Source organism: Ailuropoda melanoleuca, chromosome 16 (assembly GCF_002007445.2).
Source record: "Ailuropoda melanoleuca isolate Jingjing chromosome 16, ASM200744v2, whole genome shotgun sequence".
NCBI classification, from domain to species: Eukaryota; Metazoa; Chordata; class Mammalia; order Carnivora; family Ursidae; genus Ailuropoda; species Ailuropoda melanoleuca.
This window is the reverse complement of record NC_048233.1, coordinates 14,889,271-14,914,177: the sequence shown is the minus strand read 5'-3', so window position 1 is coordinate 14,914,177 and position 24,907 is coordinate 14,889,271. Positions and strand designations below refer to the sequence as shown.

Here is a 24,907-nt window from a genome sequence, read left to right as displayed (position 1 = left end):
ACTCAAGGATTCCAATTTCCCATGATTTAAGAGTTTGCTAACAGATCAGTAACTATCCAGCACAGACATTAAAGAATAAATAGTGAATGTGTTAGGAATCAAAGACAAATGAGTAACAGAATCTCAGAAACATCAGCAAATATCGACAGGTCTGGCCTCTATGTCATGTATCAGAATTTCACCAAGACATGAAAAAAATAAGTCCCTTAATGTTTCTTTTAATGCAAAACAGAGATTCATTAAAAAACTGAATTTTATACACATTGGTTACTAATATACCTAATGATGCCCCTGTACCCGACAAGTGAACCCATCAACAAGCACTTCCCAGGCACTTCTATGTGCTTGCCTCTGTGCCCATAAAGTCCTCTGAGCAAGCTAGGTCTGGAGAAAGCCGTTATAAGATTTGAGAATAAGGTGGGTTATATTTTTTAAAATCTCACACAGTAAAATTTTACACACATTAGTATATACCATATACACAACCATGCTTAGAAGCTTTTTCCTTTTTTCCTCTCGAAGCCCAGGCATGAAGATGCAAAGAAAACACTTTATGTTTGAATGTATACCGATTTTCTTTAAAATGATACACATATACCAAAATGGACCATCAGAGGTTCCTGTTCCAGAAAACATGGTAGCTTCTCTCTCCTACTGAGCTCTCTATTTTGAGCTCAGCAAAGGACGGCAAGAGGGTGGATGAGGACTGCAGGTTGGATGGGTCAGTGGGTGGGTGAGCACAAGGGGGTAAATCTTCTGAAATTTTTGCTCCAGGGACGGGGGCGGGGAGGACTAAATTTAAATTTGCTCCCCGAATTAGAAGGCAAGTAAATTAGTTTTTACCCTAGAAGTGGTTTAATTCTCAGGGCTAGTTTAAGGAACTGTAAATGAATTTATGCTTTAAAGCCATTAACTCCTACCCCAATACACATCTATATTCTTATGCTTTCCCCAGTGGTGAACTTTCAACAGTAGCATACCTTTTCATAAATTAAATGTTTTTCCTATGAAAGGCAAGATCTTATTTTTAAAAACCCCCAAAATGAGAAAACCAGGCTGGATCACCACAGGGGTTTAGATGTGCCATCTGGATCAATACTTCTTGAGTATACAAAGATTTGCAGCCCAAGATGAAGGACTCAGTGTGACTTTAGAAAAATATACCTACACTGTCATTTACTCTACTATTTGACTCCTATTTCAAATTTTAAAAACGGTTTTTTAGAAGTCTTAGATGTTAATTCGCTACTAATCACAGCATTCCTTTTAGAGCTTTGGTTTCCTTCAGTCGTAACAGGCTTCCCATTGTTTACTCTCTCCCCTTCGTTTTATTTTTTTAATAGCTTCCCTTATATTTTCTTTTATTTCTCTGCTTCATCTTATTGTTTCTGAATTACTCTGATCTTATTGGGTTGAATTTCAAATATCCCCTCCCCTGGTTCCTACTTTTTTTTCATTTTTGATTTCCTATACATTACAAAATTCCAGCCAAGTTCAAAACTCATTTTGCATTCCTTCAAGGTCTGCTTTTCTCAAGCCCCATATTTTTGTGTTCGTACTCTTCCCACAGATCTTCATCAGCAATTCAAACCTGATGATATTATGATTGCATCTTTAGTGCTTTTCTACTCCAACCTTATTTATCATGCCTGCATTATTTCTGAAGATAAGGTCTAGAATAACTTCAGAGCGGAGCTTGTTAGCTGTTGCGTGTGTGTGAACAGTCCACCGCTACTCAAAGATAAAGCCACTTTTCTACATTCTGGCATTATTCTTAATGTGCGCGTTTGCGGGGCTGAAACCCCGTAGCAGTAGACGGACCTGCTTTAGACTTCTCTTTTCTTTAAGCATGTTTCCCTTTCTATCTTACCTCCTATCACCTTGTTCTTGGATTGTCTGATGAAAAAATATGGCTCTTGCTTCTCTTTCCTGATTATACTCCCTTTGAATTGCTTACTCCTACCTCCCCTCCTCCTTTATTTGCATTTCTCTCACCACATTGCCAGTAATGTGAAAATCAGATCCATTTTCTTCGGCCAAAAAGCCAAGGCAGAAAGTTTTCTTTAGTCCTTTCTTAGCCCCGAAGCCGCTCAAACCTTTTATATGTCAAACCACTGCTTAGGTCGTCCAAACGATGCCTTGAATACATAATCTCCTTGTCAACGGTATAAATTATCTTTTTGTTCAATTAAAGTAAAATTTGGCTCTCAAGATAACATGTCCAAACTCTACAACGTCGTGGCACATCTGGAAAGATGAGTCTAAGTCTTCAGCGTTTACTTTGCCTGTTTTTACTTTTCCTTATCTCTTTCTCATTCATTCATCCACCTATCCATGTATTCATTTGTGTACTTCAAGATATTTTCTTAGGCTCTCTTAGATACCAGGCATAGTAATAATCACAGAGAAATATAAGTAAGTTAGACATAGTCCTTGGCTCAGGAAGGCTCATAGTTTTGCAAAAGACTCAACAGGTAAAACAATGGATGATGATACTATATGACAAATGGTACTGGTATTTACAACTGTCCTGGGAGCAAGACACTATGAACAATTAATTCTGCCTTTAGAGGATCACGGAGAGATATGACAAAGGATAAAAATTATATTTAAATCTTTAAAAACAGCTAAGAGGAGAAGAGAAAGCTCTGACAGAGGAAACGATGGAACAAAGACAGAAGTATCTGGAATGTTTCCAAATATCAATAATGACCATGTAGAATTGCAACAAAAAATCCTCTTTAACTGATGTTCCCATTTTGCCATAGAAAGGTACCTACTTCAGAGAGTCACTGTGAAGGTTAAACGTAAATACACATAAAGTCCTAAAAATAGTACCTGTCACACAGTAAATGTTCAAGAAATGTTTCTATTAGTACTGTTGCACTATAGATTATATTATGTATATTTCATTTCTTTGAAATGGTTTCTTTCTTTTCTTTCCTCCTGGTTCCTGGCTTGGTTCTGGATCTTTATGGCTGCTGAGTAAGTGATCTCCACTTAAATATTTTACTCTGATACACATCTAAAGAGCTAAGGTGCTTGCTATACTTTCCAGAGTGAAAGAATTAGGAGATATGACAAATAACCATAGCTGAGAAGTGTGGCATAAAAAAATTAATGAGGTCACATCTAATGGTGATTCTCAACTAATCAGATTCTTTTGAAACTTATTTTTTAAGACAGAGGCAAAAGTTGGCAAAACAGGTTCCTATCTAAGATTCACTAAACAACCCTACTAACATATTAATAAGCTTTGAGATCAGTACAGAATGGAATCCAGCTCAATATATTCTATCTCCTGCAGCTAAACCAGATGGTTATGAAAAGTGATAGTCTGAATAATGCCTTGTAATAGTCTAGAAAAAAAAAAGATTCAATTATGTTTCCTTCCTGACTGAGGTAGGATGGCATAGGAAGGTATGCTGATATTTTTTAATAACTTGCTAAGTACTTACTTTACGTTTTATAATGCAGCCATACACACTACTTCATTTGAACTGATAATCAGATTAATTGATTCGCTTAAAGTCATAAACTATGCAAGAATGGATAAGAATCCAGGTCTTCCAACTCCCATGACCTATGGCTCCTTCCCCTAAAACATTCTGAAAGATTCCTAAACCAAGTTAAACCAAAAGTAAGCTAGTAAACATTTAGTTGACCAAAAATACGAACACCTAGGTTAACTTTTTATTTACAATGATATGTGATATCAGACTAATACAGTTACGTATCTCTAGCTTACTCTCCAGAGAATCGTTCTGCAATAATCTAAATGGCTATGAATATTCCAAGATAACTATTATGAATGTAAATGATAAAACACCTTTCCTTTTGAGGTTTTCATGCTAAATTAATGAGAAAACAAAAGCCATGAAGACACAACAGAATAAATTGTACCAGATTTACCCTCCTGCTACAAACAACCATACAGCTGAGCAAAATATAAAAGGCATGAACAGGGGTGCCTGAGTGGTGCAGACCCTTGGTTTCAACTCAGGTCGTGAGATCAAGCCCCGCATCAGCCTCTGTGCTCAGGGAGGAATCTGCTTGAGATTCCTTCTCTACCCCTCCCACTCATGCTCTTGCTCTCTAAAATCAATAAATAAATCTTTAAAAAAATAAAAATAAAAAAATAAACAGGACTTCAGTAACCTATGGGACAATATCTAACATTCACGTACTTAGAGTCCTAGAAGGGAAAAGAGATAAAATGGGGTAGAAAATATATTTGAAAAAATAATGATAAAATGTCCAAAACTGGGTGGAAAACATCAACCTACAAATCCAAGAAGCTTAGCAAACTAAAAGCAGGATAAATACAAAGAAAACCATATTTAGGCACATCATGGTCAAATTAGTGAAAAACAAAGATAAAGAGAAAATACTGATTGACCAGAGCCAGAGTAAGAAGAACACTACTTACAGGAAAACAAGAAAAGTGGAATTCCGAGAAATGGAATGACATGTTTATAGTACTGAAATAAGAGTAAAACTGTAACCTAGAACACCATATTCACGAATCCTTGAAACATGAGTGTAAAATGAAGACATTTTCAGATGAACAAAATGTAAGAGAATTAGTCACCAGCAGACTTGCAAGAAGGAATAAAGAAGGAAATGATGTATGTGTGAGAAAATATAAAAGACTAGTTTTGCTTAGTTGTCTTCTAATTTCCTTAAAAGACAAATGACTGTTAAAACAAAAATCACATCGTATTAAGGAGGAGCTTATAAATAGATGGAAGAACACTAAAATAATTCAGAGGACTAAAGAGGGTATAAATGCAACTATTGTTAAGGTTCTTACATTCATAACACATGATATATAAAGTAAAACAATATTAAATCTATGTAAACTGTGGTAAGTTAAAGATGCATATTATAACCGAGCAACTGCTTGAAAAGTACAGAGGCTGTAGATAAAAAGCCAACAGAAAAAAAATTAAAATAAAATGTTATCAAATACTTAATGAACCCAAAAGGTAGCAGGAAAAAACAAAAAACGGATCAGAACAAATAGGAAATTAATTGCAAGATGACAGACTTAACTCCTATCATATCAAAAATTGTATGAAATGAAAATGAACAAAACATTCTAATTAAAAAGTACAGATTCTCACAATGGATTAAAAAAAAGCCTACAAGAGACAGCTTTAAATATATAACCAAAGATGGGTTATAGATTTCACACATATATATTTTTTTCATAAAAAAGGATGGAAAAAAAATATGCCATGCAAATGGTAAGAAACACACCAGAAAGCTGGTGTAGTTGGATTAATACCAGACAAAGCAGACATTCAGACAGTACTAGTACCAGAGATAAAGAGGGACATGTCATAATGAATGCATTAATTCAACAGGTAAACATAACAATCCCAGAAGTGTATATACTTAATATCAAAGCTCCAAAATACATTTAGAAAAAACTGACAAAACTAAAGGGATAAGTAGACAAATCTACAATCATATTTGGAGACTTTAACAAACCAGTCTCTTGGTAATAAATAGAATAAGTAGACCAAAACAAAATAAAACAAAACCAAATCTGGAAAATTTGATCAACCAACTTGACCTACTTGATATTTAGAGAATACTACCATTAATATCTGCAAATATATGACATTCTTTTCAAGTGCGCTTGAAGCATATACTTAAATATACCAGAAAAATGGGCTATAAATCTCTTTAATTTCAAAAGACAAAAAATTCTTACAATGGATATTCCCTGAGCATAACAGAATTTTAAATTATAAGTCAATAAGAATAAGATACCCAGAAAAGCACAGAATACTTGGAAATTAAACATTCTGTCGATTTCTCTTCACGTCTGTTAATATTTGCTTTATGTATTGAGGTGCTCCAGTATAAAGGTTTATTCTTTATACTCCAATGACATTCTAAATATCAAGAGACATCACAAGGGAAATTAGAAGTGTTTTTTAACTCAATGACAATGAAAAAACAACAAAGCAAAAAACTGGCTCTTTGAAAAGATATTCATAAAATTGGCAGACCTCTACCAAAATTCTTTTCTACCAAAAAAAAAAAAAGAAAAAAACAACAACAGGAAAGAAAACAAAAATGACAACACCAGAAGTAAAAAAAGAGGTATAACTACAGACCCTATAGACATCAGAATATTATAAACTTTACATCAATAAGTTTGGGAACTCACTACATTTGTACAATGGAATATCCCTAAGCAAACTCCTTATACACAGAACAACATGGATAGATCTCACAGCTATTATCTTGGGGGTGGAGGAAGAATAAGCACATACTGTATAAGAGTACATACTGTATAACTATATGATGTTCTAAAACTGGCAAAGCACATCTATGGTGATAAAATCAGAGCACGGACTGCAGCTGGGGCAGAAGTAAAAAGAGTAGAACTGAAGCAAAGGATCACAAAGGATGTTTCTGGGATGATCGAAAATACGAACTGTAAAAAGTCATCACATTGGACACTTAGCACCGTAATGTGTGTAAATTTACCTCAATGAAGTTGATTTTTAAGGAAAAAAAATCAATAAAAAATACCAAAATAGAGCTGTAACTTATATAAATGTAAATTTAGTCCAAAATTTTAAAAAATTCTTCAAAACATACCTCATTTCTATTATATACCTTCTTAAGAGAATAGGAGCCAGAAACTATGGGCCAGGAAGTATGCTGGATGCTTTCACTTCTTATGCCTTGCAAAGGCTGTGTATGTCTTTAACTCATTATAAGATCAAGCACAGTGCCCTGGGAGACAGCTGTGTTACACCAGAGAAAGCAATAATCCTGGAGCCAGAAGACCTGGGTTCAAATAATGACCCTATGTGGTCTATTAGCTTTGTGACCTTAAACAAGTCACTTTTTAACTTTCTTCATCAACCACAGGGTTGATGTGAAGATTAAGGAATATTATTTTAAACTATCTGGTAAAGCACACCCCAAATACAAGTTTTAGGACCCATGGTAAGTACTCAACAGACACTGCTTAAGTGAAGAAATGAAAGAGATAAGCAACAACATGGACAGGGATACGAGCAGACAGGAAGAGACAGCGGAAAGCATGTTCTCACTCACATCTTTTTTTCTGTGGGTGGGTGGGGTGGAGGGTAGAACGGGGACTTCCTGGCATGATGACCTAATACCATGCTCCTATCATGAGCAGTAGGTGCAGTGAGGAGAATGGGGTTGGCTGACCTCCCAGAAAGAATATACTTTCATTGTGACCTGGATCACAGCACTCTATGCTACCCTCATCCTGGCAAGGAGCATGACAAGGGAGTTACCTGTTTACCTAGGACTCCAAGAGGCTTCACCCAGGCTCATGGGAGGTGTAGCGAGGCTTCAATTACTGTGGACCTTTGAAATACCAACGTAACAGATGACCCACTGTTTAATGTGTTCCATTCCTCCCCATCCTTAGATTTTCAGAGACTGTCTCGAAATGAGACAACCTGAGCAGAGATCATCTGGATACAGGGGCAATGACCAGAGCAACAGCTCCATGAATGCCTCGCAGACTGATTTTCAGGAGAGTTCCAGGGAATGAGGCTAGGTCTCACAGTACTCAAAAAGGACACGACTCTAAAATTCTACAGGGGGATTATAATAGAGGCCCTGATTGAAGACCTGAGAAGTCATGTATCTTCACCCACTTACGGAGCCACTGGTAGGGTGCCTCGAAATTCAATACTCCATCACACGACAGTGTGATAGGTCATCTGATAGAGGTTTGACGGAATGCTATAGAGGGGCGCATAGAAGAGATACTGCACCAGGTGGTGAGGGAGGAAGCAGAATTGGGGAAGTGCTCTTGAAAGAATTACACCTGTGCTGAAGCCAAAGATGTGAAGGAATTACTTGGGCAAAAGGCATTCCAGGCAGGGGGCACAGCATGCAGGAAGCCTTGAAAGGTTTAGATGGTGCCATCTGCAGAGAACGACGAGGAATGTCGTAGACCAGGAGCATATGGTGTGAAGGGAAAGGAGGCGCCTGCAGAGGCATAGGCAGGGTCTTCAGAAGGACCTTTTCTTAAAATCAGGCTGAAGGAATTTATGCTTTACCTTGATGATGAAGGGAAGCCACTGAAGGATGTTTGGTTTTTGAGTGCGCAGGCCGGGTGCCCTGTGGGGTGACCCTGACTCCCTGACAGCGATGTGAGAGTGGGGGCGGGGAGTGGAGAGTGCAGCTGTTGGTAAAGACCTTGTGTGTGTGTTGTTTCTTATTTATGGAAGGGAATTGTATTTCCCTCACATCTTGCTGAAGAGAAGGCTGCTCCCTCTGCCACCTCTCTCCTCCTTTGCCCTACACCTTCACATTTTCTTATGTTTTAAAAGAATCCTTTGGTGGCAAGATTACGTAAAGGCCACCGGCTTCTGAGGTGCCCTGCTGGCAAATATGAGCTCGAGTGGACAGCAGCACGGGTATCTTCCTTTGTCTCCGACTGGGTCTGGACGCAGCGTAAGCCACTGAAGGATTTTAAGCAAGCAGGACCAAAACCCAATTAGCACTTTTAAGAGACCACTCTGGCAACAGTATGGGAAACAGATTGGAAGGGGACAAAAGCAGAGACAGGAAGAGTAGTGAGGAGACTGAAGTGATCCATGTGGGGTACGGCAATGGCCGGAGATAGCACCACGCAGGATGGAGAGAAGATGTGTTAGATAACAGTGAAGAGACTGAGTTCTCCAGACTCGTTCACTGGTTTAAGGGAAGGCGAGGAAAGGAGGGAATCAAGCCTGACTCCCAGGTTTCAAGCTTGGATGTATGAATGGACAGGCCTGCTGTTCAAGGAGAGGAAGAATGAGTCAACCTGCATTTGAAAGTATAAAAAGCAATGATACTACACTACATTTAAAAAGAAAAATTAACAAAAGCACAGGCTGCCTGAGACAGTACAGATACACATCTCTGAAAAAAATCAAACACTTAAATTCACAGAGAGGAATAAGTCAGAGTTAAAGAAATTCCTGTCTAACATATGTTGATGAATGAATAATCAAAGAATAACAAGAAGGCAATTCACTAACAAGAGAGCCATCTACTGCCTTACAAGGATAGTGCAGCGATGAAATGCCAGAAAAAAATGTGCAAGAAAGCCAAGTTTGCGACCATTTCACACTGTACACGTATTCACAAAATATCTGAGTCCTCCCACCCAATTTTCCAAGTGGTTAGCACTTTTTAGCTACTAGCCAAATCTTTTCGCTTACTTATTTCTCCTAAAAAAATCAATTCAATAGCTATCATCATTTGAATATAGGACACTTACCTGCCATCATTGCTATCATACTGGCTTTATAGACATTAGTAAGAGATCCAAGTTCTCCTGTTGCTAAGATGGTTTTGAGATGAGCCTCCCCACAGGCCTTGCGAAACTGACGAATCTCATCATACAGGGCTGGGGGAGGAAATAATTGAAGCAGTTACAAAGCAGGCAAGTGATAACATAACTTGGCAGCCATATACAGCTGGTAGAACCCATCTCGGATTTAGGAAACATAAAACATTTGTCACTTTCTAAAAATCACCCCAATTTAATATCGCCTAGAGCGTTCTGTTGCCGTTCACATCCTGTTACAAGAAATGCTTAGTTTGCTACCGTGGAACTTTCTAAGCCCCTGCCCAAGGTCCAGAGCCACACAGCTTTTTAAATATCATTATAATGACATACAAATTACAAATAATTTCTACCTCTCCCATATGTTGGTTACTTACAAGAAAAGAGACAGTTATCTACCATACGTGGGGGTGTATCACTTTGCAAACTAAAGAAAAAAAATCGTCAGGTCCTTATTAATTCTTCCATTCACACATAATAAGTTCTCTTATTAGAATATAAAGCAGGCCTTTCCTGAGAGCTCTGCTAATGACAATAAAGACATAACCGCCTTCCCCACTATCTGCCAGGGCATGTGTCTAAATATCTGACAAAAAGCACTGAGCTTAGCCAGGTTTGCTAGATGTATGTGCACAAAGCCAGTTGTAGAGAGACTCACAGGTACAGTCTTGAATCTGTTAACCCCTGAACCCAGTACCGAATCTGGCTTTTGAGGGCTCCACATAGTACCCTGAAAGCAGCTTGATTAAAAATATACATATACAAAAAAAAAAAATACACTCCACAACAAAAAAAGAATCAAGGGGAAAACATTTCCTATTCAAACAAAATTGACAGATATTTAGTAAATAAAATCAGTTTAATGAGTATGAAATTTTTGAAAAATTACCATAGTCTTCTGTCATGAGACCAGTGGATTTTGGCTTTGACCCTGCATCAGGTTGGCTGCACTCAGGTCTTAAACTTGGGTTATTACCACACTATCAGGACTATAAGGGCTTTTTTGTTCCTCCATATATATTTTATAGGATATAAGCACATAGACAAAACTGAGCAGGAAAGAAATATGGTAAGAGTTAGGGTTAGGGTAAGCAGTTTTGAAGGCAGACATGAGACTTCCTTAATTCATAGGTTTAATAAAGTACATGTAAAAGGCTAAAAATTAGTCACAAGTCAGCAAACTCAGTCAAAACCATGAAAATTATAACGAGGTGAAGAAAATCTGGCTTCCCAATCCTAGAAAACCTGAACTTAACTTGAAGCTCAAAGTGAAAACTGAACACAAATAAAAGCAAGTATTCTCTTACAGGATGTTTGGTAAATTTTAGTGTTTGTCACAGTCAAGAGATGGCACCCACAGAAGGTTTTTCAAGAAAGGACTGAGTATTTTCACAAATCCCTAATAATCAGTGGTTTGGAGCATTAGAGACGATCTGAGATGCCACCCTGCCTACCTCTACCTCACCCTGCCCATCCTCCCCAAATCATGAGAAGTCATCTCACCCACACATCCAATATGACGCGTGTGAGAATGGTATAGACAGCAAAGACTAAGTGGCAATAACAATTTATATTCTTTTAACTCAGGGAACGAATCTTGGATGGAATGACATTTCTCGAGTGACTGAATCTAAAAACAGAAAGTTGTTCGCTAAGAACTAGTGACAAGGAAATCTCTTGATCTGAAAATTCAAGAATGCTAACCCAGAGTTAACTTGCGACTTAATTAATGATTTTTCTTCCACAGTACAGTGTTGCCATCAAAAGCAGGCTCGAGAGGCAGACAAACGTGGATTTAAAACCCAACTCCATCCCTTCCTGCATGACCTTGGGCAGCTTATTCTCTCAGCCTCAGTCCCCTCCTTGAAGTGACAATAATACTTACTTTATAGGGTTATTATGAGGATTAAAAGGGAAGATATATACAAAGTACCCTACACATTGTCTGGCTGATTGTAAGCACTCAGAAAGTTTAACCGTGATTCTTAAGCTCAAAATTCTAGTAAAATGAGTTTCAATTAAGTGTTGTGTGATAAAAGCCAAATCTTATTCATGGCCTGACCGAACTCCTTGTACTGCACCAAAATCTTGTTATATGGATTAGTGCTTACAACCAGTGAGTCATCAGATAAGGCTTGAGAATGTTTTATTACAACATTTGTTGAGGTGAAGTCTGATCTGTACAAAATTCTTAAACCAGTGATTCCGATCATATTTATGAACAAAATTATCAGCCTTTTTCTAAAGAGTATTACCTTTTGATATCCAGTCAATTTCTTCACCTACCATTAAAATTAATCAGAAAAAAAAAGATGTATTTTATGACTCAATCATCAGCCACCTGGAAGTGATGCTCTGTAATCCATGATCCAAACTGGTCACTCAGAGCGTAACCGGATTTAGACAAATACGCAACCCAGTGCCTTCTCATTCTCTAACTTCTGACTCCTCAAATCATTTTACTGACCTAGTTCACCACATAACAGGGTCAAGTTTTTCAGAGCAAGTATCTTAATCTTTAGAGTTCCACACTGGAAAGTTGTCATTTTTTTCTGTTACCATTCCACTCAGAGTATACCAGAACAATTCAATCAAAAAGCATAATGAACCTGTCCTTTATATAACGTGACCTGGGCTCCATCCAGCAAATGCTTCTACCTGGGCCTCTGAATCTTCCTGAGCGACGCAAAGACGACAGTGCAGTCAGGACGTTCATTAGTATTACAACTGCAGTATCACTGAGGGCAGCGGATCCAAGAGCCCCATGACCCAGGGGCCACCAGCAGCAGCACAGCAGTACCTATGCTGGCCAGCGGCGGCAGCACCAGAAGTGGCCCTATAATCACCGTTTCCAGGGCACGTCCAGCTGTATTCTCTGCTCCCCAGTCTTTCATCGTCCTGCTTATTTTTTTTTTTAAAGATATTATCTATTTATTTGTCAGAGAGAGAGCACAAGCTGGGTGAGCATCAGGCAGAGGGAGAAGCAGACTCTCACTGAGCAAGGAGCCCGATGGGGGACTTGATCCCAGAACCCCAGGATCATGACCTAAGAAAAGGCAGAGGACCAGCGGACTGAGCCACCCATGCGTTCCAAGTCCTGCTTGCTTTCCGAGCCTGGTTCTCTAGGCTTCTTACTGACTCGGTGAACTACTCTATGTCCTCCCAATAGATGCCTTTTCCGTTTAACTTAATCTGAATTGGTTTCATTAGTTTCCAACTCATAATTTTAGTATAACAAATATTTACTGAGAAGTCTGGTATGGTGTGGGACAATAGCATGGGTGTCCCACTTACCTGGGTTCATACTCCAGTTTCAAAACTCGTTTGTTGTCTGATTTGGGCAATTAACTCTTAAACTTTGTCTCTGTCTCCTCTTCAATAAAATGGGGATAATAGAGGTATGCACACCTCACAGAGTTATTTTAAGCATTAAATAGGCTCTTATATATAAAGTGCTAAGGACAGTTTCTGGTACATAGGCCAATGCTTAAGGAATGTCAGCTACTTGTTTCCTTGTTGCTGACATTGGAGGTGGCGCTGTTACCGTTACTGCTGAGTGTTTATTAGGTTCTGACAGAGAGGGACTTATAAAAGCAGCGGATACTGTGACCTACGTTTCTTGAAGAACATAAACACAACCTCTTTGGGGCCTAGAAAGCAGGCTGGGAGAAAATATTTACTACATCTCAAATATTTTTTTTTAACTTGGAGCCCATGCTCCCAGACTCCTAGGATAAGAGTTTTGCTACTTGCTAGCTACGCAAACTTAGAGGAATTGTTCCATCTTCCTAAGCCTCATCACTTAGAGAGCCTCAGTTTGCTTACATATTTTTGTGATGATTAGATAAAATAATACATATGGCTAGACCAGAACAAGGCAGTTAGTAGGCATTTAATCATTCAATACTAGATTTCCAAACTTTTCCTTATATACTTCCAGAAATACAAAAGTAACTTTGAAAAACAAAATGGAGCAAGCACTGTTTTAATACTCATGAAAGCATAATTAGAATTCACAAATTTAACATGTAGGGAAAATAGACCACTTCACTTCAACACGAGCCATAGAAGCCACAAATAAGCACTATTAGTGCCCAGGTAGTTTTAAGCACCTTGGCATTACAGTGATAGATGACATATGCAAATCCAAGTGACTTGAAGGCTGAAATGTAACCCAGACACCTCAAATCATAACGTCCTTTAACATACTCAACTGTCACTTTCCTTTCAATATATATGAGCAAAACAATGCAAAAATAAATGGGTGGATTTCCCTCCGTATCAGCAGGAAAGGACAGCAGCAGGATGTGGATTTCTATAATTGCTACTGGAATACACATGTGAAGGAAATTACAGTGGAATTAACAAATTCAGTAGATCCTCTTTCCAAAAAAATCTTCATGAGCAGCTATGGAAAAGAATGAGAAACCCCCTAAGTCTTCAAAGCATCTTCCTTCAGATATATGGTGTTTTCTACCCATCAGTTAAACATCCCTGTGGGGTAGCTGGCAGTTACCTCCACATTTCACATATGAAAAGTGAAATGCAGAGATGAATGACTTGCCTAAAATTTCCCACACTTTTCTGCCTCTATCCCACCACACACATACATGCAGGCACATACACACATGCTGTGTTAAAACACACTCTCACGGAAATAAACTGAAGAACTTAGTGTAATAGAATAATCAAAAACTAGAACCTAAAAGGATGTCAACTCCCATTTAGTTCAAATGACTAACATTACAGATGAGCATTACAACCCTAGGACCTGATTTTCTTCTAGGGAAAAACAAAGTCGAGGAAATTGAAAAAATAATTCAGAAACATAAAATACTTAATTTTGTATGATCCAATACACTAAAAAAAAAATCAATAAACTACTCTATGAGCCTCTGGATGGGATGAGAACAGCACACTATGTTGTAGTGAAGCTCACTTGTCTGAATCCACTTGTTTGCCCATTAATTAGCTGTGTCATGTGGGAAAGTTACTGAACCTCTCCAAGCATCATTTTTCTACTCAAGATTGGATAGAAGATCTTTACTTTTGGAGCTCAAACACATCTCAAATCCTGGGAATAAATGTAAAAGTAGTTATTTAAATGACTATGAAGGTAATCGATTAACTGTTTTTCTCTTGGATCCACCTTTAATAAGAAGCAGTTATAAAAATGAAGATAAACTTTGTTTTAAAACATTATATTGTTACAATTAAGACCAAACAGCTTCTTGTTATTGGTTTAGAAAGACAGTCTGGAACTCCACTTCATGGGAACTCTCAGCCAGAGAGAGGTGGGGGAGCAAAGGTACTCTGCTGCCATGAAGGGGGAGGTAAACTTGGAACTGGCTTTGTCACTGGGGCCTTGGAAAACTCTGGACTCGCATGCTGCCAGATGGGGGTTGGGGGGTGGACATCCTCATCAGTGAGGGCTGGGAGTTCTGGAGGACTTGATGAGCTCAACCAGCCTGAGTGCATGGTCCTGGACCAGGGAGGCAGCCTGCGTGGTCAAGAGACTGTTACATACAAGGCAACTGATCAAGTAAATAAATATACTGAGGATGATGGGAACAAGATTTCTCATGACAAGAAAGAGGGGCATAAATATAAAAAGAGAAAGGGCAAGAATAACCATGTGATATTGGCTTATGGGGAAATCATCAGTGTGAACTCATAGTTTCTCATATAGATAGATAATAGACAGACAGACAAATGGATATAAATGCATGTGTGTTTATACGTGTTCACTGTGTATATGTGAACATTCATGTGTTTCCTAGATCTGTCCACTGAGAAGGCCTAGAAATCACAGCCTTGCAGCAATGAGCACACTGAGCACCCAGATCTTGGTTTCTAAATACCAGTCTTCAATAAAAGGAAGCAGAGCTCCCTGGAAAAATGGCTGATTCCAGAGCTTGGGCAGAAAAAGTTAAAGATAAGCCTGAAATATCTTTGATAAGAATTCAAGGAAGTTCTCAACGAATAATACAAAGATGTCAAAAGGACAGGAAAGCAATCTGAAACAGCTCCCATGAGTCAAATCTGGGATAATGTGAGTACCAAAATAGTAGCTGAGTAAAATAGAACTCCATGAATTCTTACAAACAGAGAGGAAGAAAGTGGGGGAGGGGAAGGTAACGCTAACTAATAAGTATAGAAGAAATGAAGGAATTAGAAAATTACCGTTTGACAACTATCAGAGTAATAACAGAAGAATTATGAATGAATGCTAAAACAACTGAATAAAAGTTAGATGAGGAACAAGATACTAACATAGTCTCAAAACACCTCCATTCATATAGTCCATTAAGTACTTCTTAAAACACAAAAAACTTATTAATTTTACAATGGAGAAACTTGCCAGACAGCATCTTAGCCATTTAAAAATTAACATCATTCAATAATGGGACAAATCAACATCTTATGACTCCTGAAATAATGCACTGAGAAGAACTAAGCAATATTCTGTTGTATTTCTCCCCAAAATATATAACTTGAATCTAATCATAAGAAAAACATGAAACAAACCCAAACGAAGCATATTTTACAAAATAATAGGCACCTGTTCTTCAAACTCAAAGAAAGACTGAGGACTGTTCCAGATTGAAGAAGACTAAAGAGACATGTAATAATTGATTCTGAAACTAATAAAGAACATTACTGAGATAATCTGCAAAATGAACAAAGTGTATGGATTTAATGGTAGTACTATATAAATGTTAATTTCCTGACTTCGATGGCATACTGTGCCTTGGTACAAGTGTTCTTGTTTTTAGAAAGTAGACACTGAAATATTTATGAGTAATGTGCATACACACACATATATGCATACTCACAAAGAGACAACGAAAAGGCAAAAGGTAAATTGGGAAGAATTTAATAACTGTGTAATCTCAGTGAAGAGTAGACAGTTGTATGATTTTTGCAACTTTTCTGTAAGTTTAAAATTATTCAAAAATAAATGTTAAAAAGACACATTTCACACACACTGCTGTAATTTATTTAGCTCTAGATATTTTTCTTATGGAAGGCCTTTTGAGATTATCAACCATTATGTTTTATATATTATATATGGTACATATTATTTGATAATCTGCTTTTTTCCCTCAAAATATCACAGACATCTTTCCATATTAATAAATATAGGTTTGTAGCACAATTTTTAATGGCTGCACAATCTCCCATTGCATGGTTATAAATAATTTATTCAATCATTTTTCTATTATTGGATACTTAAGGTTTCAGATTTTTTGCTATTATGAACTTCAGTAAACGTCCTACAATTACATCTTTGCATACATCATGACCTTATTCCCTAGAGTCTTTATTAATTTTTCTGCTCCCATACTCACATGTAATCCATGTTCATTGCTAAAATTCAAACATTACAGAAACTAAAAATTCCCCCATTTAAAAAAAAGGATGATTCTTGCACGTAATAGAAAAATAATAATCTGGAAGGCCAGTATAAAAGATGACTGACAAATGAAAATGGAATGCAAACACCACGATTGCAAATTAGTCAGAATAATGCAAAATATAACAAAACACATACACCACAGAAGTGGTGGGTATCGTGATGTCACATTAAAAACCTGATAATAAATGTTTTGACTTATAATGAGGTTTTCAGGAGTAGCAAAAGTGGGTGTACCAGAAACCCAGGATATATTACATTGTGGATGCGTAATCAATATAGTAGCACAGCCAGCAGACGAGTTATCTCCTGTCTGTCCCCTCACATCCCTCCTACTAGTGCCACACTGAGGAGGAGAAATGGAGGTCGTAGCCTGACCTTCTGCTCGTCATTCCCAGATGAAAAAACAAGCGAGGCTGTGTTGATGGAGTGTGTTCACTGACAGGAATCAGAGGACCCAGCCACACTTGGAAAGGCCTGTGTGATGAGAATGTAGATCCAAGGAGCAGAGGGGGTCATGATGCATCTGTTTTAAACAGCGTCCCAAACGGCTGACCACTGGCTCTACCTTCTGCCTCCCTTCGTCAGCAGGACCTTGCATCTATAGCATTTTACTTTTCCTTATTCAAAATTATCTTATTTCTCTCCAGCTTCCACCTAGAAGGAAAGGATATTCTTAATGGCGAGGTTCCTGGCAATCAGTTAGGTTTTCTGGAAAAGCACTGCTATAGACAAAGAAAACTATGTGATTAGTAAACCTTTCATGAATACAAATTATGATTTAAGTAAAAATCCAAGTGTTTAAAGACCATGTTTCCTATCTAAAAGTCATAAAGTAGATTTCCTTTTATATTTCATGCTATTCAAAGACACTTAAAAAATAATTGTTAACGAATATATCTAAGCAATTATTTTTTGAGTACCAGAAAGACGTTCAACACTGCACAAGAATGGCCTGAAAATAACTCTTAAGACAATTATATGTACAGTAAAACACTTAATATAAATTGTACAGCAACCTTTCAAACTTAAAAAGTCACAAAATGTTCAAGAACAGTTTTCATCCACCAAGGTAACTAATTAATCTTGTAAGACTAAGACAGTGATAAGCTAAAAACACCAGGTAGTAAAATAACCTACAGGAGATAAAACACACACATTTTGGTCAATAGTATTTGAAGTTTTAAAGAATCATGGCTTAAAAACAAAAGCCATAAAAGCCTACAGCTGCCATAAGTATCTCCAGAATTTCTCCGTTATAAACAACCCCCCAAACAGAGAAAACACAGATTATAGATTATGCGATTCCTCCCCAAACAGTGTCCATAGATTTAGAGATTGCTTTTCTCATAAGATATTATGATTAACAGCTCTACAAAACAAAGAAAAATTCCAATTTCTTTTAAGAGATGTTCTTTCTATCCTCCTTCCTGTACAAAAATAAGCAAATAAGAAAAATAAATTGTTGCTCAGATGCAAGATTTTCAGAATTCACTTCATCAGACACAATGACAGACACTGTGGCCTTGGACCAAATATTTCATTCTCTCACCCTAAAACTCTTGATAGCATGAGGCTTGTATTCCACAAACCAAGTTTAGGAGAGCAAGTCAGGGCTGAGGAACCGAAGAGGATAAAATAGGGCTCTGGATACAGGACACAAACAATATTTCTAAGTGTGACAATGAACACACTATGCTGAAAAATGTCACAGAAGAAGCCACCTTTGGGGTCGTGTCTGATGGTGCTCCAGTAAGGGATGGGTTTCCAAAAACTAGTAAAGTCAGCTCTAGGTCCTGAGCTCAAAGAACCGGAAGATTCCTGAACGAGGCAGAATCTGATACCATTTCCATGTCACTGGTAATATATTAAGGTAAATATATGCAGCAGAGAGAGGTCATAAAAAAGTAAAAAATGAACACCTCTGTATTTACAGAGCATGGAATGCATTTAATTTTCAAAACCTGTTCAATAAGATTTATGAGATGATGAACCCCTTCTGGTGAATGCTTTCTTCAAAGAACTGTTTAAGAAATGCAACTTAGATGTCGACTTTAATACCATCATGAAAAAATACTGTATTACAGGTCCTTATCAAGGGAATAATACTCCCAGACAATGAAAACGCCAAATATAAAATCACAGGCCATTATAGTTCTAAAGGACTGTAGAAATCCTTAAGTTTTATCCCCTCATTGGTAGCTTATTTAAATGGAGGCAGAGAGAAGTGAAGTGTTTGCCCAAGGACTAGGTATAAATTAGCAAAATTACAAAGACTAAAATCCAAGTCTTTTAGAGTTCTACTGCATTTACTCAATACATGTACTATTACGGTTACTTCCCTTGACAACATACTATCAGCACCAGAAGGAGGAGAGGGAAAGAGAAGAAACCATAGCCGGCATGGAGGGATTCAATTGGGCCAAGCAACGGGATGATCGATTTACATACATTATCTAATTGAATCCCCATCACAACATGTGAAGAGGATGCCATTATTCTTATTTCACAGAGAAGGAATAGAAGATACAGAGAAGTAACTTGCCTAAGAGAAAACAGCTGCTAATGGTAGTGCCAGGATTCCAACCAAGGTCCTTCTGATGCAAAGATCTGCTTTCAACCCTCTAGTCTCCCAGGGTTATGCTCCCTTCTTACCCCACAGTATATTTGCTCTGGGTCAACTCTGGGTCCGACCGCCTCCAGTCATGACTGGCTTATATGCTGGCTGGCTGTATGGCTGGGTGCCCCCACTCTCTCCTAGTCCGGCACAGCCTTCCCAGGGAGAGGAAAGCCATCCTTTTCCCAAGAGTGTAAAAGGTAGATGTAGTCTCTGCCTAACTTGCCAGAGTAACTCTTTATCCCTTAAGCCTTCTGTTACAGCTAACTGCAGATCCAGGCTAACTAACCAGAAACACATAGGAAATACTATTTGTACTAATTAACCAACATATAAATTCAACAATGCTTCAGTCACCCTGCATTGACACTATGTGGAACCAAGAACAAGGAGTATGTTTAAAAAAAAAAAAAAAAAAAAAAAGATGCTCCAAGTTAGTGATTCTCTAGGACTACAGGATGGTGGGGGGCGGGGGTGGAATCAAAATCACCTGGAGCAATTTTCACAGCCCAGGAATCTATTTCCCTCACATCTAACATCTGATAGTACATATACTCAGGGAGGGATAGGCTAGCTTCTGGGAGGAGAGGAACTCGGGCAAATAATTTGGAAACATTTGTCAGGGAACCAGCAATATATCCTATACCCTATCCAGTTAAAACTACCATCCCAAGGGATGAGTTAGATGGTGGAGACAGTGTACATTTCTGTGCCTGAAGAGAAAAGACAACGGAAGTACAGACAGGGAAGGGCAGTGTGCCATAAGGGGCAAATCAGGATCTGGCGGTAAAAAGCTTAACAGCAAAGGGCCAGGTGGGACAACAATAACAAAAATGTTTAAATAAAAAGATACATGAAGTCAAAAGGCACAGCAGCCTGAACTGTTAGCCAGCGGATGGGTCATGTCAGAGATTTCCACAGCCCGGGGAGCATCACTGTGTTCCAGGATTATGCAGTCACCGATATCACAGTTCTGAAATTAAACTGTGTATTTAAGAGAATGTATTCAAGTCAAATATTTTTAAGTGGATTTCTTTCTAAAATGGCCAGATTCTCTGATTTGATCAAGAGTCACTGTCCTACTTATGTAAAAATGATGCATGGAAAGCAACATGGTTTAGCGGGGAAACAGAGCAGGAGCTCCGGAGTCTGGCAGATGTTGGTTCTGGTGCTCTGGAGGTTTTGTAGTCTTCAGCACAGGGAATGGGGCTGAAATCGGTGAGCACAGGACGTTTCCAAGGGAGAGAGTGCAGAGTTTGAGAAGTTGGAGAGGTGGCTGGGACAGAACCTGAGGACCACCAACACTTCAGGGATGGTAGAGGAGGCAGAGGAGCTTGCAAACGAGACACAGGGACACGGGAGTAATCCGAAACATGGAGGAAAACCTGAAGAATTTAGGGTCACTGACGCCATGACAAGAAAGTGTTTCCAGAAGGAGGACAGTGCACTGTGTCAGATGCTGAATGGTAACGCTAAACAAACAACTGAAGAATATTCTCTGGGCATAGGAAAATAAGAGGTCATTAGCATCATGGTTAGTACAGACTCAAGAGAAACAAGTAAATATGACTCTTTTAAGAACTTTAGCCATGAAGGGAAGAACAGAGAGACTTAGCTGGGGATGAGAGGGAATGTTGGCATGTGATGCTGATGGGAATGAGCTAGTAGAGACAAGGACTAAAGACACAGCAGAAAAAAATGGCCGACAAATGCAGTAAGGCCTCTGAAAATGTGGGAGGAAATGGGAGCTGCCACACAGTGGAGGGACCGGACTGAGGAGAAAGGAGAAAGGGAGGAACAAAGGAAGGCAGAGCCTGCTGTGAGGACCCTGAGGGAGTTCCTGTCTAATGGTGTCTGTTTTCTCTGAGAAGTAGCAGCTAGGTCTTCCACTAAAAGGGAACGGGCCTCAAGGTGGGCAGAAGAATTAAAAGCTTGAGAACAGAGATTTTAAATTGTCACCAGGGAGAATTCAAGAGAACACGAGCCCCCCCTCCAGTCTCTTCTTTGAGTTTACCCCGAAACTGGGGACTCTGTGGACTCTGTGACCATGAGAAATGATTAGGTACACTCTGATTGGCCAGCTTTAAAAATAGGATTCTTTCCTTTATGCTTCAACCAGCATCCTACACACCTCAGTGCACAGAGGAGAGGGACCTGGATTTGAACGTGTATTAGCCTGACAGACATTTCCGTTGGCACATTCCAAGAAATCAATTTTAGGCTCATATTTTAGTAAACAGCTAATATGAAAGCATGACACTGAAAAATATAATACGTAATCAAATTGAGGTGAATTAAGACAAAATACTGCAGTGAAAAAAGGCTTCAGTCATTTCAGGTTTCTATTTAGAATTAAATTTCTAGTATTAAATGTCCCTTTTCAATTTGTTTTGGGTCAAGAGGTTATTAACACCATAAAAAAGTTAACAGAAAAGTATGGTCTAAGACAAAGATGTGTTATTATATTTTGCATGAATACCTATTATTGGGAAATTATCAGTTCCTAAAAACAACCATTCCTAGTTCATTAAGGGACAGACATTTACATCAAAACCCATCTCCTAATATATTTTATTTCCCCATTAGTATTCTAGAGACAAGAGCACAAGTTATAATAGAAACTATACTTCTGTGTCTACAACTGTTTAATAAAAGACATGAAGGGCATATAGTTTTTTTTAATCTAACTAAATCACATAGTTTATTTCCAAATTTGTTTTCAATATTATGCATATTCATTTTTCTCCCTCTTACTCTGGCCTGAAATCCTAACTGAAATCTATGACTAGAAGGAAACAAGAATCAATATATAGGGATAAGGGACATTACTTAAAATAATCTAAGAATAATTTTTATTGGTCAAAGCTCACATGAACCATAAAAAAAGGAACAAAAATAAAAAACCCAAAACACATCTGTGAACTGTCAAGAATTTTAACAGGGTAAGGATTAAAAATGTTGATGAGTATAGTTGGGAGTACAGGGCAATAGGAACGGCTGTAACATTTTTTTCTAGATCATTCAGAACTGCAGTATCAGGGATTGCATTATCCCAGAGCACACTGATGCTCCCAGAGCTGCTGGAATCTCTGAGGTGACCCACCCCACAGCTAACAGTGCTGTGCCTTTTGACTTCCTCTCTCCTCTTACTTAAATACTTGTGTTACTATTGTTTCACAAGGCTCTTTGCTATTAAGCATCTTACTGTCAGACCCCATTGAGCTCCTTATCACACACTGTTCTCCCATGCTAGAACTCCTCTCAGTCCTTTCCATCTGGGCACAGAAATGTACACCATCTAACTTACTAAGAATGTGCCGGAACGTAGTTACTGTTCTAAGCTGAAAGACTACATTTTCCAGCTTTACTTGTAGCCAAGGTGGCCAAGTAACTCAGTCTGAGCCAAGAAGGTACAAGCAAAAATGCTGTGGGAGATTTTTAAGATAGGACAGCCCTTCTTTCCTGTTATTTGGGTGGAAAGGCTGGAACATCAGAAGCCTCCTTAGACAATGAAGTGCACTTAAGTATGAGGGTAGAAGCCACACACTTTGGAAGTGGAAGATCAAAGCAGCGTAAGTCACCATGGACTTTGCCAGGCTGCCGCAGTACCCCTGAAATACCTACCTCCAGACTTCGTATAAGAAAATAAATTCTTGAGTGTTTAAACTACTGACTAAATCATTGTTACTCTGTAACCAAAAGCAATTCTTAATGGATAAACAACAGAATTAGGACTTACAGATGATAAGCTAGATGGGTGATGGATAAGAGTCACAGAAAGATATCCATGAAATACTGGCAAGTCCAATAAGTAGGTTAAGAAAAAAATACATCAAGTATAATCCTACTTTTTATTTAAACTTTAAAAAAGGGTGTCAGTTGCATGTGTACATATGAAGAGAAAAAAGTCTGAAAAGTTGTGCATTATACTGTTATTGAGGCTATGCCTAGCGGATGAGATTATGTGGAACATCTACTTCCTTTATTACTGGTTAGAATTTTTGTTTTTAACAGTGAACAGGTATAACCGCCATAATTAGAATAAAATATGCCATGTATTTGATATTCACATATCTAAAGAGACAATATATTATTCTGCCTTTATCTTAATGGATTTTATTAAAAATTTTTAGTTGAGGGGCACCTGGGCGGCTCAGTCGTTAGGCGTCTGCCTTCGGCTCAGGGCGTGATCCCAGGGTTCTGGGATCGAGCCCCGCATTGGGCTCCCCCGCTCCTCTGGGAGCCTGCTTCTTCCTCTCCCACTCCCCCTGCTTGTGTTCCCTCTCTCTCTGGCTGTCTCTCTCTCTCTGTCAAATAAATAAATAATCTTAAAAAAAATTTTTTTTTAGTTGAGCTACTTATGATNTCCTCTCCCACTCCCCCTGCTTGTGTTCCCTCTCTCTCTGGCTGTCTCTCTCTCTGTCAAATAAATAAATAATCTTAAAAAAAAATTTTTTTAGTTGAGCTACTTATGATTTTTTTTGAAGTAGAAATTGTACTTATTTAGGCTATCAACAATCTCTAATATACAAACTATATTTAAGGCACAGGTCAAATCTATTTTTTAAATATCTAATTATAAAAACAATAGCTTGTTATTGAAATGGGAAATGTTTTATCATAATCAGTGTGATAGTAAATCATGAATCTCAAAGTAGTATCCACAGGAATTATGTGTAAGAACAGTAGGAGTGAAAACAGACTTACCAGACTTACTACTAATCCCACATTCTCAAAATCCACAAAGATTAACCTTAAAAAAGGGAAGTTTCCTCTACCTATTAAAATAAACTTTGCATAAACGACTTGCCTAGAGTGATTTATGTATTGAGTAATATAATAGTAGAGAACAGAATAAAAATTAATAATCTACTGAACAGAAATAACCACTCACCTGAGCACTCAAAGGGACCTAAAAAGTTCATGCAGGTGGGCAACTGCCAAGGATTTACGAGGGAAACAAGCCATGAGCAATACCAGCCATGTTTTCTCTGAAATTCACCCTCTAATCTGGTGACTTGTAACCTAGAACAATGACCTCCAAAACATGCCGCCTCTTATCCATTCTTCACCACTTGATTCATGCAGGTAAAACTATGTCTCCCTTTTAGGTAAGGACTTGCACATACCTTCCCACTGGCCTGTCAGCACCAAGGTCCTGTTAATCACCACATCGATTTCTGTAGCTCCATCTTCTACGGCCAATCTGATCTCTTCCAATCGTGTTTTTAAATGAGTCTGTCCAGCTGGAAAGCCAGTGGCCACTAGTAGAGGGAGAGAAAAGAGAGGGAAGAAGAAAGGAAAGAAGGGAGGAAGGGAGGAAGGAAGGGTGGGTGACAAATCGCAGTTGGTGAGTATCTCAATAAGGATTTTCATACAAAAAGCAAAAACAAAACAGCATTTTGACCAAAGCATTAATAACACTAAAGAGCTTCATGCCTATCTTACAAAGTGAAGTATGAAGAAATAGAATGTCATTTCATATAGTATTGGTGTTAGGATAAGTATTAGCATTTTATCATTT

At 38.2% G+C, this 24,907-nt stretch overlaps 1 protein-coding gene across 9 annotated transcripts in view; it reads right to left on the bottom strand.

Moving 5' to 3' along the window:
- DERA (deoxyribose-phosphate aldolase) overlaps positions 1-24,907 on the bottom strand; it is a 120,080-nt gene that overhangs the window by 40,033 nt on the left and 55,140 nt on the right. For all 9 annotated transcript variants that reach the window (XM_034646643.1, XM_034646642.1, XM_034646640.1 and 6 more), the window contains 2 exons: positions 24,513-24,647; positions 9,281-9,409 (listed from right to left, as the gene is read on the bottom strand). In XM_034646643.1, the coding sequence (XP_034502534.1) occupies positions 9,281-9,409; positions 24,513-24,647 (264 nt within the window). The remainder of the gene's footprint in view (positions 1-9,280; positions 9,410-24,512; positions 24,648-24,907) is intronic.